General features: G+C 43.6%; 1 protein-coding gene across 2 annotated transcripts in view; it reads right to left on the minus strand.

Annotated features, from left to right (window-relative positions):
- ENPP6 (ectonucleotide pyrophosphatase/phosphodiesterase 6) overlaps positions 1 to 16,938 on the minus strand; it is a 224,355-nt gene that overhangs the window by 49,707 nt on the left and 157,710 nt on the right. For both annotated transcript variants that reach the window (XM_029584122.1, XM_029584058.1), the window contains exon 4: positions 5,253 to 5,394. In XM_029584122.1, the coding sequence (XP_029439982.1) occupies positions 5,253 to 5,394 (142 nt within the window). The remainder of the gene's footprint in view (positions 1 to 5,252; positions 5,395 to 16,938) is intronic.

The raw sequence follows: 16,938 nt of genomic DNA on the forward strand, positions 1-16,938 counted from the left end.
GTTTTAATTGTGCTACCTACTGAGGCTGTCCTGAGTGGGTGGACCTTTGACTCTAAGAGGGGGCTAGGAGAGTGATAGGTGTGGCTTTTGAGTTCAGATTTGAGTTCAGACTGCTTTATGTTTTTAGAGTCCATTCCTTCCTAGGTTGGTCTCATTTTAGAGGAAAAGATTTTTGTTAGTGTCTTGCTGATTTTTCTTATAATTTCATTGGAGTGGGAGCCTGGTCATTTTGGGGATAGCAGTTCCCCGGATCCAGAAGCCAAGACACTGAAGACTTGACAAGAACCCTGTCTAGGAGAGAGACAGACAGATCTGCAGGACAGTGACTCCCCTTCAGAGAGGATTTTTGTGACTAGAGACTGATACTATTTTGTTGGCAGGAGGGTTTTTTTTAGTCCACCCCTCCTTGTCCGGAGCTGGGCTGGAAGACCACAGGTCTGAACTTTAGCATCAGACTCCTCCTTCAGAGAGGTTCAATATTTATAAGGAAGAAAGTGAAGAACTCAGAAGACCCTCAACAAGACTTTCATCCCCTGGGACACAGGCACAGGCTGGGTAAAAGGACAAAAAACAAGTGTGGACTCAGATAGGATTTTTCTATGTTCTACGAGGACCCCACGCAGAGTAGGATTTTCCCCAAGTACTGGACTTCTTATACACATAGAGCAGGAGTGGTAAGATTTGTATAAGGAACCTGGGCCAAAGACACATACATAGGAGGAAGAAGGTTGTCGGCTGTAATTTCATGTATTCATAATTGGACATTTAATTAACTTTTTCAGAATCAGTAAAATATTATTTGAACACCCAGCTCTGTGGCCAGTGAAGTTTGTCCCTGCAGCACTATGGACCACAGGGAAAATTACACAGAGGCCATAAGCCTCAGCTTCCCCTCACAGAAAGGACCCACACCTTGGGGATAAAGGAGAGAAAAGAGGAAATCAGTATAGATAGCCCCAGAAATATAAATTACTTTTCTGTGCCCTGGGAGAACATGGCACTTCCATGAAAAGGGTTACAATACCTAACACAGAAACGTGACAGCAGAAAAAGACTGTATGGCTCATCCAGCCTGCCCAGCCGTCCAATTAATTTAGCATTATAATTCTCATCACTTCCTTAGAGATCCCCTGTATTTATCTCGTGCTTTCTTGAATTCAGATACTGGTTTTGTCTCCACCACCTCCACTGGGAGGCAGTTCCACAAATCCAGTACCGTCTTTATAAAGAAATATTTCCTAAGATTACTCGTGAGTCTACCCCCTTTCAACCTCATCTCATGACCCCTCTTTCTAGAGCCCCCTTTCCATTGAAAAAGGCTCACTTCCTGTGCATGGAAGCCTTTGAGATATTTGAATGTCCCTATCATATCTCCCTTATCTTGCCTTTCCTCTAGGGTATACATGCTTAGATCTTTAAGTCTATCCCCATATGCTTTAGAATAAAGACCAATGACCATTTTAGTAGCCACTCTCTGGGCCAAGTCCAACCTGTTTATATCCTTTTGAAGATGCAGTTTCCAGGATTGTACACAGTATTCCAAATGAGGTCTCAACAGGGACCTATACAGGGGCAATATCACCTCCCTTTTTCTGCTGATTATTTTTTTCCCTATATAGCCAAGCATCTTTCTGGCTTTTACCATCGCTTTGGCTACTTTAAGATCATCAGATACAATTATCCCTAGATGCCGCTCTTCCTTTGTGCTTAGAAGACTTTCACCTCCACTACTGTACCTTTCCATTGGATTTTTATATCCTAAATGCATTACTCTGCATTTTTAAGCATTAAATCTTAGTTGCCAGACCTTAGATCATTCCTCAAGCTTCACTAGATCCCTCCTCATGTTTTCCACTCCTTCCTAGCTGTCTACCTTGTTTGCTTTTTTAACCACCATCACACACTGGGCCGAGGATTTCAAAGCATTGGCAACAATAACTCCAAGACCCTTTTCCTGAGTGGCAACACCTAATACGGAACCCAGCCTCGGGTAACTATAGTTTGGATTATTCTTCCCTATATGCATCACTTTGCACTTGTCCACATTAAATTTCATCTGCCATTTATTTTATTCTTTTTATTCAATTTGATTGACTGTCTTTCAATACAGTGTCATCAAAGCGGCTTACAATAAAATCCAATACATTATAATCATTCGATGATTTCACACTTAGAAAAAAGTCTCAAGTGACAAGTGTAAACATCTGGTTTTGTAGAACAGAACATTAAAAGTTGATGCATTTAGATGTGCTTGTCCCCAGTTTTGCACATCCTTCAGTTTCTCACAATCGACTAGTGATCTGACAACTTGAACAATTCTGTGTCATCTGTGAATTTGATCAGCTCACTCACCTCTGTTTTCCCAGTTCATTTACAAATATAATAAAAGTACCAAGCACAGATCCCTGGGGCACTCCACTATTTACTTATCACCATTGCAAGAACTGTCCATTCAGTCCTACTCTGTCTACTATCCTTTAGCCAGTTACCAATCCACAATAGGACATTGCCTCCTATCCCATGACTTTTTAATTTGCTGATGAGTCTTTTATGAGGGACTTTGTTAAATGCCTTCTGAAAATTCAAATACACTATATCAATTGACTCACCCTTCTTTACATATTTGTTTACCCCTTCGAAAAATGTAACAGATTTATAAGACAAGTCTTCCTTTTGCTAAATCCATGTTGGCTCTGCACCCATTATTCTGTGTCTATCCAGTTGATCAGTAATTTTGTTTTTCGGAATAGCTTCTAAAAAACAAAATTATTGACCATTTAGATATATGTAACCCCTTTTCACAGAGCACATTCCCTGTAGAAGGCAAGGGGTTACCTTCAGGTGCTACAGAATCTGGACAAAATTTGCTACAGCCCTGAGATAGTTCTCCAGTGGTATCTGGGAGTGGAGTTGGGTGGCAGATACTTAAGCCCAAGGGATCAAGCTCAGTCACTCAAAAAAAAAATCTCACAAAAGTAAAGTCGGAAATCAATTACTTTCAAAGCAATGCCAGACATGCTGGGAGCTTGCTATTTTTTCCCAGCTCCATTCACAGTATGGGGTCCCAGGTGGGACAGGAGGGTTCAGGATATGTTGACGGATGGCGCAGGTTGGCTTTCTGCCAGAGCCTTTCTTTACATGTGAATTCCACAATTTTGGGGGGAGCTTGGAAGGAAGGGGGCTCAGCCACCAGTGGCCTTATAGTTTTCACTGGGGTGAGAGAGGGATCAAGCTAGCAGGCCCACACACAGCCTTTTTTTTTTTTTTTTATAACATCAGCACTTAACCAGCTATATCTGTTGAATATAAGTAGCAAGTTATTTGGCTGGATAACTTTAGAACTGCTCTGAGGTAGTCCTAGAATTATCTGGCTAACTTAGCTGGATACAACTTAATATTAGTTAAGTCAGCTGGATAACTTTGCTCTTCCCCGGAATGTCCCCAGAGTGCCTCTTTTTTATCCAACTAAAATTTAGCTGGATAAGTACTAGCGATATTGAAAAGTTGGCATTTAGTTGGATAACTCACACCTTATCTTGCTAAATGCCTTTAAATATTGGTCTCAAAGTAACCAAAATACCTAAAGCCATTTTCTTTTAGTTTCTAAAGATAAGTGTAGAGACCCTTTGTTCTCTAGCAGGTTAGGATTGAACCACTTCTTGATTAGGGAGGAAACATAATAATAGTGTAGGAGAAGGTAAATGGTGAACTTCTCTGATATATAACCCTCTGAACACCATTTTACTGTGTGAAAATTTTAGTTTCCCTTGTAGGATCCCCATCTATCTAGCTGTCACCTGTTTTGATTATATTGAAGGGTAAGGCCTCTGTAGATTTTCAGAAGTGAGACCAGGGAAGGATGTGGCATCAGAGAGCCTTCCTTTATTTTAAAAAAAAAAACATTTTAAAGAACATTCTCTTTTGCTGAGTTGGAAGTTTTTTCCACCTTCTTGGATTCATGTGTTTTCCCCTCTTTTCTGCAAAAAGATTTTTGTTTTACTCTTTCTGGGTTACCATTAACTAGGGGCCTAGTGTCTTGTTTTGACTTCCAAAAAGGGAGAAGTCCTCTTCACTGGGAAGAAACCTGGGATCATCTGCCTCCAGAGGGGTGACTTACAGCCATCCAGAGGAGAGTAGGGGAGAAAGGGGTTCTAGGCCTCACATACATCTACGGAAGATCTTTGGCGAAGAGGAGTACAATAAGTATCCACCTGATCTCATGAGGATAAAGGAAGATGTAAAAGAACACTGATGGACAGGTAGGAGATACCTGTAACTGAGTGGACACTTAAAGCATCAACTTTGTGGGAGGGAATCTTACAACTGCCCCTTATCATGGGAAAGGAGAGAAAGATAAGCTTCAATGATTTGGATAATTGGCTTTTTACATCTAGTAATAAATTACAGAACTGGAGAGGTCACAAATTTATTGACAAATTTAATTGTAACATTCAAACATGGAACGTGAAGCAGTAAAGATCATTTCATCATTGCACATCATTTCAGGAAAAGTAATGCTAGAAACCAAATCAGCTTTCAGTGTGTTTTCTATGATATAGATAATGCATCGCTCATCACTGCGGTATACCATACTGCTATCTGGTGATACAATTTATTGCAATGCACAGGGCCTAGAAGAATTATCTTCCCCTCACTCAGGGAATCCTAGATATTAAGATAATGGACCATAAAGTGTTACACCAATGACTGCATTTGAGATATGGGCCTCTGGAGCTCTGGACTAGTAGTCTCCAGTCTCCAGACTACCAGTCCAGAGGTTACATAAGTATGCCTTTACCTGATGTCCTTTGATTCCTTCCGATATCTGCTCACTGACAAGAAGACAATCTTTCTTTTGGGTAGTATCACTTAAATATTATTTAAAAAGTCAGAAAACTGAAAGAAAAAGGTCATTAAATTAGGGCCTGGTTTTAAAAAGCATGTACTCGAGTAAATACACTTTACTCAAGTAAGAGGACTTTTGAAAATTGCTACAAAACATGCCATTGAATTGTCCATAGGATTTGCTCATGTAAATGGCTTTTGAAAATTGCTACAATAGTAGTTACTTTTACATGCGTAACTCCTTTTGAAAATTACCCCCTTACTGTTTAAGCTCCTATTGGATGGTTACTTACTTTGTCAGGGTTACATGGTATACAAGTAACAGTAGGTTGAAGGAGTAAATCATTATAGTATAATATATTCTTATGTTATAAATGTTAGAATTTTACATAGGACATTTCACCAACCTTAATTTGTTGGGTCATGCCCCTCAGTGCTTGGTCTACTGCTCTGATGGCGTTCTTTCTCTCTTCAGACCAGGGGCCATGATGATGGCCTTCAACATCAATCCGCTCATAATACACTCCTGCCATGTCTGCACTTCCATTTCTGGGACCAAAAAAGAAGAACATGATCAGATATTGCTTATTGATGTGTCCAATGAAGCTTTTAGCTATTGTTCTGGAAAATACGTACACTAGTTTGTATAACTGTGTTAATTCTCTTAGCCTATGTGTATGCATCGTTGCTTTTAGTTTTCTTAGTCTATATGTATGCATCATTGATGAGCTCAATTTATCCCATTTTTGCTTAATCTGCCTTGCTCCTTACCCAGAGGGAGAGGCGGAATATCAAATGTATATAAATAAATAAAGCTAGTAACAAGAAGGTGACATTTCCTGAAGGTCATGCTGCTGCTTAGAAATGCCAACAGGTCCAATGGCTGCCTAGTTTCAGCCTCCCTGGCCTGGCACAAGAATGGAGACTTAGAGGGAACTAACTTTAACTGCCATTTTCAAGCAGCCCTTCGGGAAATAAGAAGATAAAACATTTTTTCTAATATAATGCCTGACTGACTTAGCTTTTTCCCCATAGACAGAGTTTGGGAGAAAAGGCTTATTACATTACTAGTGACTACAAGTACATATACTTAGTGTTATTGAAACTTTGCCATTAATACAACTTTATTAATTTATGAATAAAATCAACTAAAGAGGCACTTTGATTAAAAGACAAATATTTTTTATTGAATTTTACAGCTCTAAACATTACAAGTTTTACCATGTACTAATGTATACTGTAACTGGTTCCAGACATTTTGATCTAGAGAAGCTTTTTATTACTAATTTATCTCTTTAAACACATATACAATGTAGAAGACATGTTTAAAGTGGCCCTAAGGTGAAAAAAAATAACTCGAGGGCAATGCAGAGCATAGGATAATTTCTTCAAGAACTGGCATCATTGGGTAATCAGGCAATCAGGTGCCATTCTCTGTCATCTCCTGAAAGTATTATCCTAAAATGCAAAAAGGAGTTTTAACATGTCATCTGACAGATGACTTGCAAATTATATACCTACCTCATGGAAGCAACTGAACAGTCTCAGTATTACAAAGTAACTTTGGAAGCATACTTTAAGATGAGAAATAAAGTCTCATTTTTAAAATTTGGGGCTTGAAGATGTGAACGGACCCTCCAGTCCACCAATAGATGTCCCTAGACGAATGCTGGGCTGCATAGAGAGAGGAATAACGAGTAAGAGAGAGGAGAAATGAGTAAGAAAAGGGAAGTGATTATCCCCTTGTACAGGTCCTTGGTGAGGCCTCACCTGGAGTACTGTGTTCAGTTCTGGAGACCGTATCTCCAAAGAGACAGAGACAAGATGGAGGCGGTCCAGAGAAGGGCAACCAAAAAGGTGAATGGTCTTCATCAAATGACTTATGAGGAGACATTGAAGAATCTAAATATGTACACCCTGGAGGAAATGAGGAGCAGAGGTGATATGATACAGACTTTCAGACACTTGAAAGGTTTTAATTATCCAAAGACAATGACAAACCTTTTCCGTCGGAAAAAAATCAGCAGAACCAGGGGTCACGATTTGAAGCTCCAGGGAGGAAGACTCAGAACCAATGTCAGGAAGTATTTCTTCATGGAGAGGGCGGTGGATGCCTGGAATGCCCTTCCAGAGGAAGTGGTGAAGACCAGATCTGTGAAGGTCTTCAAAGGGGCATGGGATAAACACTGTGGATCCATAAAGTCTAGAGGACGTGAATGAAGAGTGGGTGGCTCGCGGGAATGACAGCTACTACCTGGAGATAATACCCTTATTCAATAAGCATACACACGGTTAATGCGACTCCAACATTGCTCTAAGCTTCAACGGCAAGAGGAAATGTGGAAAAAAGGATTTGCATTCACAAAAAAGCGGGGAGTAGCTTGCTTGTTACTGCGGTTACTACCCCAAACCAAATAAGCCTGATACTTCACTTTCAATGCATATCCAGCATAGCTCTCTGCTTCAACGGCAGGGGAGAAAGACTGATACATCACGCATATCTAGCATAGCTCTCTGCTTCAATGGCAGGGGAGAAAGTCTCATACTTCACTTTCAATGCATATCCAGCATAACTCTCTGCTTCTTCGGCAGGGGAGAAAGACTGATACTTCACACATATCCAGCATAGCTCTCTGCTTCAACGGCAGGGGAGAAAGTCTGATACTTCACTTTCAATGCATATCCAGCATAACTCTCTGCTTCAACAGCAGGGGGAATGAAGAAAAGTGGATCTATATACACAGACAACAACCAACAAGGACTGAATTATTTAGTCTGGGTAAACAAATAAGCATGGGTATAGCTTGCTTATTGCAGCGGTTACTACCCCTAACTAATTAAGCTAGATATTTCAGTTAGATGCAGTTCCAACATTGCTCTCTACATTAATGGTGGGGGTGGAAGGGAAAGAGAACCAAAAGGTTACTAAGAGCCAAGAGTAACAGATAAGTATGAGAAAAAAAAAAAGTGCGAAACTTGCTGGGCAGACTGGATGGGCCGTTTGGTCTTCTTCTGCCATCATTTCTATGTTTCTATGTTTAACTCTCTTGAGCCTTCCATCCCCCCTGCCCTCCTCCCATCTTATTTATTTATTTATTTATTTAAGAGGTTTTATATACCGATGCTCATGAAAATCATATCGCGTCGGTTTACATATAACTTTAGTTGGAATTACAATAAACAGGGGCGTTTAACCTGGAAAAACAGAGCTGGGATTGGTTGCTCTTGCCTTTATAACACAGCCATTTTGTGATTCAGAGTGTGGTTAGCTCAGGACATACACAAAGCAATACAGATGTCTGTTTTCTCCCTCCTGGTGAGGCATTCCTGCCTCATCAGGCTTTTGCTTTTTGAAGAGGACCTACACTGTGCCTGTCAGAGGGTCTCTCTGTTCTTAGTTGCAATAAGGAAACTTTTGTGGTTGCTAGGGATGTGGAATCATTTTTCCCGAATTAGGCAATTTCAACAAAATTGCCTAATTTGGAATGGTTTGGGAGAACCAAAAAACCATTTAATTGTTTCCGAAATTTCAGAAAAAATTCATTTTCAGGTTAGCACACACTAACGTGGCAGAGTGTGCACTGAGCCGAAAATTGGGGCCCCCGAAAAAAAAAACCCCGAACCGCAGAAAAAACAAAATTCCACACCCTGACCAAGTTGATCCTCCCTATCATTGTGATATAATTTGTACCCTGATATAGCACTGTCCCATTGGTTATCCTCCTTCCACCAGGTTTCTGAGATGCCAATTATGTCTAGCTCATCATTCACTGCTATACACTTGAACTCTCTCATCTTGTTTTTTAGATGTCTGGCATTGGCATACAGACATTTCAAAGTGCATTTTTTGTTTGTATTAACAACCTGCTTTTCAGTTGATAGGGTTAATTTGGAATTCTTTAGCTCAGGTGATTCTTTACTTATAGGCACATGGACTACTTTTACTTTTAATGTAATTTCTCTGTTGGGATGCCCTAACTCTCCTGTTTCATTAGTATCCTTCAAAGATACATTCCTCTGAACCATGATTATCAGCTTTCCCCCTTCTTCTAGTTTAAAAGCCGCTCTATCTCCTTTTTAAAAGTTAGTGCCAGCAGGGATTATCACACACAGGGTGCAAGATATAGGAGGAGAGCTAGCCGGAGCAGCTCTGAAGAAACAAATAAGTGTTTTGCCCTTGGGATTTAAATCATCCTGCTAAGGATTACAAAGATGTGATTCCAGAGGAAAGGAAATAATAGAAGGGGGCAGGAAAAGGGAGAAGAAGGGAAAATAAAGGCATAACTAGCAAGAAAAAGGAAACAAGTAGAAGAAGGAAAGACTGAGTAGTGAATATGTTAGGATAGGGGTATACTGAGCATTTACAAGGAACTGTAACTCTAACCAGTTAATGGCATATAATAATAAGAAAATCCACTGGATGTGCTATGGTAAGACATCTTACTATCTACTACCTTAGCATCCCATCCCAAGATTAGATTTTACCTGTACTTGCAACTTTGAGAACAATTTCTCATTTTTCTCAAAGGAGAACACTCATGCAATGTTAATAGGCAAGCTTGGTGGTGGATTTTCAAAGGGTTATGTGTGTATATTACGCGCGTAACCCCGAAAACCCGCTTCTGCGCGCGCCAAGCCTCCTCGGCAACGCGCGCAAGCCCCGGGACGCGCGTATGTCCCGGGGCTCGAAAAAAAGGGTGGAGGCAGTCCGGGGTGGGGCTGGGGCGAGGCCAGAGGGCTCCGAAGGCCCTCTAGGCCGGGGGATCGCGCGCCGGCACTTGGCCAGCAGGCGCAACCTACGCCTACCCAGAGGCAGGCGCAACTTATCTAACAAAGGTAAGGGGGGGTTTAGATATGGCTGGGGGGCGAGTTAGGGAGGAGAAGGGAGGGGAAGGTGGGGGGTCGGAGGGAACGGGGAAAGCCATCGGGGCTCCCCTAGGGCTCGGCGCGCCCAAGTTGCACAACTGTGCACCCCCTTGCGCGCACCGACCCCGGATTTTATAACATGCGCGCGGCTGCGCACGCATGTTATAAAATCAGGCATAGATTTGTGCGCGCCAGGTTGCGCGCACAAATCTACGCCCGCACGTAGGTTTCAAAATCTGGCCCTTGGTCTTCAGCTAGAAGAGAATGTGTTCCTGACCAGGCTTCAGAATAATGCTCCTTATATACTGGACAGTGGACATACATTTTGTGCCCAGCAACAGGAGCAGATCGTGGCATTTGGCTTGTCTCTCATTCTGAGGAACAGTATATGAGCATGCCATGAAACTTTATCAGTTACACTGCTATGCAAAAAAATGGATATAACCTTGTAGCACCCCCCCCCCCCCAATTGAGGTGTGTGTGTTTCCTAGATGGGAGGGGGGAAATCACCACAGGAGATAGAGAGATAGAAATATAGATATAGATATATATTTATAGGTTTGCAACCTGGAGGAATCTAGACATTGTTCCAAATCCCTGATACTACACCCCATGCCCTTCTCAGATAACCCCTCACTCTTGCCATAATATACCAGGTATAATGACTACATCAGGATAAAACTGTTAATAACCCTTTACTAGTATCTTGTAAATCCAACCAGACCAGTGGCAGGAAACAAAATTTAGTAAACACAGAATATCAAACAAGGAGCTGCAATATTTAACGGGATAATAAACTTGCAGTTTTTTCTTAAACCAAGCAATGCAAGAACAACAAGGATAATATATTGTTGGCAATGCAGCCAGTGAACCTGCATGGGTGCTTGGAATACGAAGTACAAAGAGAGATAGCGAAAGGCGAAAAAAAGTCAAGTGGACAAACTTTCAATGATATCTTTACCCCTGAGTACTTAAAGAAAAACCTGATCCACCTCCGTGTTACCAGTCTGATTTGAGTGCACCCCAACTCAAAAAACACAAAAATTGAGAGAAAAAAAAAACAGAACAATGGGGATTGTTAATGATGGTGAACTGGCTGGATGGCAAGCCAAGTGGATGAACACTGCAGCGTGTGAAAGGCCTCTCTCCCTTGGGGAACTTCCCCACTACTTTTCTTTGCACTGATCAGGAGGCTGGCCTGAATTCAATCTCACATGGAAAGATCAGGGTCCCCAAATCTTTACTTTCCCTTTACTATGGATTCCAACTTAACTTAATTTATTTATTTATGATCATTTGTATTCTGCCTATTGCCAGAACCTATTCTAGGAGGATTCCAAGGAACATAAAATAAAAGCATCAAATAACAACATACACAGAAATAAATAGACAACATAAGATAAAAACATTAAAATGGTGTAATGACCACAGTCAAACACCCCAAATGTCTTCTAAAATGGGAAGACTTTAACAAGGATTCCAAAAGCATCATTCCCAGACTGCAAATGCCTCCTGAAATAAATGAGTTTTTAAAAGATTCTTAAAAGCTTTATAATCACCCAACTGAATCATTGAAGGAAAATACGCGCGTATGTCCCCGGGCTTGCAAAAAGGGGTGGGGCGTGGGCAGTCTGGAGCGGTCCAGGAGGGGCGGGGTGGGACGTGGCCATTTGCCGCTGTGCCCGGGATCGTGGGCTAGCTGTCTGCCGGCATGCTTAAGTAGGGGGAAGGGAGGGGAAGGTGCGGGGGGGGGGGGGGGCGAAAGGAAAGTTCCCTCCGAGGCCGCTCCGATTTCGGAGAGGCCTCGGAGGGAACAGAGGCAGGCTGCGCAGCTCGGCGCTCGCAAGTTGCACAATTGTGCACACCCTTGCACGGGCCGACCCTGGATTTTATAACATGCACGTGGCTGCGCGCACATTTTATAAAATCGGGCGTAGATTTTAAAATCTGCCCCTATTTATGTAAATGGTGATCTGCGTTGAACAACATGTAAATTGCAGAATATAAGATGTCTAAATAAATAAAATAAATAAATAGTTTGTTTTTCCTCTCTGGACTTCATCCTGCAAAACTACTTTCTGAATTTGCAATACATTATTTTCTTTTGGAACTACATCAGAGATTTGGACTCTTTGTTTAGATAAGTCTCCCCTTGGTCCTCCCAGAAGATATCCGGTCCCCGCTGGATTGATCCTGAGTGTTTGGAGCTATTCCAGTGTTTCAGAGTTATCACTCACCTCCTCTGCAGTTACTGAAGGTGACCCGTGGGAGAAGCGAGTTACATGTCTGTTTGTTAAAGTTTACCCAGGTTTTTGTGAGCTTTTATCAATTGTTTTATTTGACAGTGTTTCCTTAATAAAGTTCAGAAGCTTTCCTTATTAGTAGTGAATACAGATCCTGCAATTCAGTTTTCCTTATCAACAATATTGTATGCCCTCAGAGCTACAAAGGTGAAATTCCAACAAGTTTTGAGATTTGGCAGTACTCTTTGGCCAGCAGGATTACTAGTTAGCTCCACTTTTTAAGGGCATTTTAAGGGCAAACTGATCCAGTCTACAAGAGAGACTCAGTACTACCAGTCCATAGAAACATGACAGCATAAAAAGAACATTACGACCTATCCAATCTGCCCATTCACACAAATTATTCAGCTTTACAATCTCTATCACTCCCTCAGAGATCGTCTGTGTTTATCCTATGCTCTCTTAAATTCAGATTAGTTTAGTTTGTTTATTAAAACTTAATTAATTGCCTTTCTGAAGTGATAAACCAATTTGCAATAGAAATCAAATCATTATGTAAACAAGTACAAAAATATAAAATAAGCAAATAACTAAACAGAGCAAAATTTAAAGCTAAGAATAGCTAAGAATATAAAAAATGAAAGTATCAGGAAAAAAAATAAAAGTATCAGATCAGTTTAAATAAACCAAGATAACAGTAGGAAAATAATTATGGTTAATAAGGATAGCGCTGCAAGAAAAGGTGTGTGTTCAGGGCCTTCCTAAATTTGGCAAAGCCCTTCTGTTAGGATACCCGGCCGCGGCCGCCCGCGGTTAGGTCCCCCTTACCTCTGCCGGGAGGCTCCCAGGCCCGGCTCTTCCCCGTTGCCGGCCGCTGCCAACTGCTGCTGATGCAGTCTGCCCTCATGGTGACCTCTGCACTCTCTCCTCTAGGCACGCACGCACACCATCGTGCTTGATTTAAAGGGCCACAGGAAAGTTCCCTGTGGCCCGGACAGATGACGTCAGCCAGGGCGGGTATATATACCCAGCCTTGACTCCAGCACCTTGCCTCAGCAACGGGTCCTGCTCAGATACTGAGTCCATCGTCTGCGTTGTTCCTGATTCTGATCCTGCGTTCCAGCCTTGCCTTCCTGATCCTGCGTTCCAGCCTTGCCTTCCTGATCCTGCGTTCCAGCCTTGCCTTCTTGATCCTGCGTTCCAGCCTTGCCTTTTTGATCCTGCGTTCCAGCCTTGCCTTCCTGATCCTGCGTTCCAGTCTTGCCTTCCTGATCCTGCGTTCCAGCCTTGCCTTCTTGATCCTGCGTTCCAGCCTTGCCTTCCTGATCCTGCGTTCCAGCCTTGCCTTCTTGATCCTGCGTTCCAGCCTTGCCTTCCTGAATCTGCGTTCCAGCCTTGCCTTCTTGATCCTGCGTTCCAGCCTTGCCTTCCTGATCCTGCATTCCGGTCCAGCCTCCTGTTCCTATGCTCCTCCCTCGGTTCCATTCCTGCTCCTGCCCTCGGACGGACTCCCCAGTTTTGAACTTCTGCCTGGTACTTCGTCTACACTTGACCTCCGCCTGCCCTGACCTCCAGCTTGTCTCTTCGTCCTGCCTGTCTGCTGCCTGTCCTGACCTCTGGCCTGTTCCTGGTTTCGTCTATCTGCTGCCTGCCTCGACCTTGCCTGCCCGAAGCCGTGCTGCCTTCTCCTTGGACTCCTCGACGTGAGAGACCCGCACCTAAGTCCTGCCAGCCCCAGCACCCAAGGGCTCAACCTACCGGGAACGTGAGCTGGTAAAGGTGAAGCTCCAGTTGGGTCTTCTTCGCCTGCACCGCCTCCCGACGACGAGGACCACTGGGGGCCTCCCCTTGGTGGTGGTATCAACCTCGTCTCGGCTCAAGGGTCCACATATGCAACACCTTCTCAGAACATATCTCAAATGGAAGTGAATTCCAGAGGCTAGGGGCTAAATTTGAAAAGCTTATTTCATCTGTTGTTTCTAATCTGATGACCTTACATGAAGGGATAGTTAAATCTTGTTGTGAAGAGCAGAGGACTCTTAGGAAGGTACGGACATAGGATATTGGAAACATATAGTGGGATACCCCACCGAAGAGCCTTAAATGTCAGGCAGGCTATTTTAAACTGAATACGACAGGAGACAGGTAACCAAGTTAAGGTCATATAACAGCGGAGGTAACGTGATCAAATTTTTTCCTACAAAATATGGCTGTGGCAGCAGTACTATAAACTAGCTGAAGTCTCCTGGTCAAATTGGAGGAGAGGCTGTGAAATAGTACATTCATACCAGGTAACTTGATTTCCAGTCACCCTGAGATTGTCATGGGGTTTGGGGGTGGCAGGGCCAATAGCAGAATGTGCACAAACTTTCTCTCTCACACACACACACACACAGTGGCGTACCGAGGGGTGGGCGGCCGCCCCGGGTGCCGGGTCTAAGGGGGCGCCAAAACGCCTGGCTCTGCCTCAGGGCCAGCGGAACCACTAGGCGAGTTAGGCCTGTGCCTAGGGTGCCGAGACTTAGGGGGTGCCGCGGCAGGCAGCAGAATTTTGAAAGGGCAAAAAGTGCCCTTTCAAAATTCTGCCAGCCTTCGACTCGCCTAGATGGAGACCAAGCGTTGAGATTTAGGGGGCGCCGCGGTAGGCAGCCAGCTCCCGACTCGCCCTGCCGCCCCGCCAGTGTCACCCTCCCGACGCCCCCCTAGTGGTCCAGCGGAGGTCCTGGGAGCGATACCGCTCCCGGGGCCTCCGCTGGACCACTAAGCAAAATGGCGCCGGTGACCTTTAGCCCCTACCAAGTGACAGGGGCTGAAGGCCACCGGCACCATTTTGCTTAGTGGCAGCTGAGGCCCCGGGAGCGGCAGATCGCTCCCGGACCCTCCGCTGGACCACCAGGGGGGGGCGTCGGGAGGGTGGCACTGGGGGGAAGGCAGGGAAAGTCGGGGGCTGGCTGCGTGCCGCGGCACCCCTTAAGTCTCGGCGGCTGGCCTCCGGCTGCACCGATCTTCCTTTCTTCGGCCACATGATCAGCTAGACCGGCTGCGCCGATCTTCTTTGTGTGTGTGTGTGTGTGTATGTGTATGTGATGTGATGTATATGTAAGAAAGGAATGGAGCTTCTGTGTGTGTGTGTGTGAGTGTGTGTATGTGATGTGTATGTGAGAAAGGAATCTGCCAGTTTAAAAAAATGAAGTGTGATAATACATATACCTCAACTTTTGTGCTGATTTTGTTGAAAAGTTGGATGAAAGATGAAATTACTAAATTTTAAGAGGAGAACTGCTGGAGAGGGTAAGTAAAGGTGGCTTTTTAAGTTTTTCTTGATTGACTTTTTAAGTTTTTCTTGATTGACTACCATTTTAATTATTGGGTAGTATGTGATGTGTCTGCTGTTTGAAATATTTTATTGGTGTTTGGTAAAGCTTTCAAAATTTGCATTAATCTTTAATTATTGGATATTCTATTCATCAGCTGTTTTGAAATTATCTTATTTGCACACGCGCTCATAAAAATGAGTGCAGAAAAATAGCACCGATTTCAATGCAAATCATTGATGGAGGGAGGGGGCGCCGAAGAAGTCTCTTGCCCCGGGCGCCAAATTGTCTACTACGCCACTGCACACACACACTAACACACACACTCTAACACATATGTTCACTCACACTTTCTCAAACACACATACATGCTCATTCTCACACACACGCGCTCACTCTTCACTCCTCATTCATCTATATACATGCACTCTCAGAAACACAAGCTTGCACTCACTCCTCTCCCTCTTCCATACACTCACATGCACACTCACATACACTATCTCACACATACATGCACCCACTTCTCACCTCAGTCCTAATTAGGAACAGCAACCTCCTCTTTCCCCAGGTCTGCGGGACCAATGCTCCTCTTCCTCCTCCTTCAGCAGTGCAGGCCCGCAGTGTACCTCTATTTCATTTTCCATGTGCAAGCCCGATGCTACTGCTCTCCCTGTGTCTGCTCAGAGGGGCCGATGCTGCCATTTCTTGCTTCTCTCCAGGAAGGCTGACGCTGCTGCTCTTCCTCCTGTCATGTGGGGGCTGATGCTCCTTTTCATCCTTCTCTGCATGGCTCCAACACTCCTCCTCCTTTGGGCCCATGCTGCTTCAGCCTCTCTTTATCCTGAGCCTTCTTCTGCAAGCTGGGCACCCAGAGTTTTCGGGTGCTGGCCTGAAGACCCGGCAATTCATTCAGCAGCATCTCTTGGCCAAACCGAGAGAGTTCCCAGGCAATGATCAAGATGGCTGAGTACTAGTGAATAAGTGACAGTTTTTAAATCTCCTGTATCTAGAAATTATCTTGGCCTCTGGATAATAACATAAGAACATGCTATACTGGGTCAGACCAAGGGTCCATCAAGCCCAGCATCCTGTTTCCAACAGTGGCCAATCCAGGCCATAAGAACCTGGCAAGTACCCAAAAACTATTTCATGTTACCATTGCTAGTAATAGCAGTGGCTATTTTCTAAGCAAACTTAATAGCAGGTAATGGACTTCTCCTCCAAGAACTTATCCAATCCTTTTTTAAACACAGCTATACTAACTGCATTAACCACATCCTCTGGCAACAATTCCAGAGTTTAATTGTGCGTTGAGTGAAAAAGAACTTTCTCCAATTCGTTATAAATGTACCACATGCTAACTTCATGGAGTGCCCCCTAGTCTTTCTATTATCCGAAAGAGTAAATAACCGATTCACATCTACCCGTTCTAGACATCTCATAATTTTAATCATTTCTATCATATCCCCCCTCAGCCATCTCTTCTCCAAGCTGAAAAGTCCTAACCTCTTTAGCCTTTCCTCCTAGGGGAGCACAAAACCCAAATGTGAGAAGAAAATGTGAGATGAGAATCCAAACTAATTCCCAAGGTGGTGTCTACCTCCATAAGTTGCAGTGAAGAGACTTCCATTTTAGGAGGGGTGAGGCAGCTTAGGTCCAAGTTCCTTACA

This window comes from Rhinatrema bivittatum, chromosome 1 (assembly GCF_901001135.1).
Source record: "Rhinatrema bivittatum chromosome 1, aRhiBiv1.1, whole genome shotgun sequence".
NCBI classification, from domain to species: Eukaryota; Metazoa; Chordata; class Amphibia; order Gymnophiona; family Rhinatrematidae; genus Rhinatrema; species Rhinatrema bivittatum.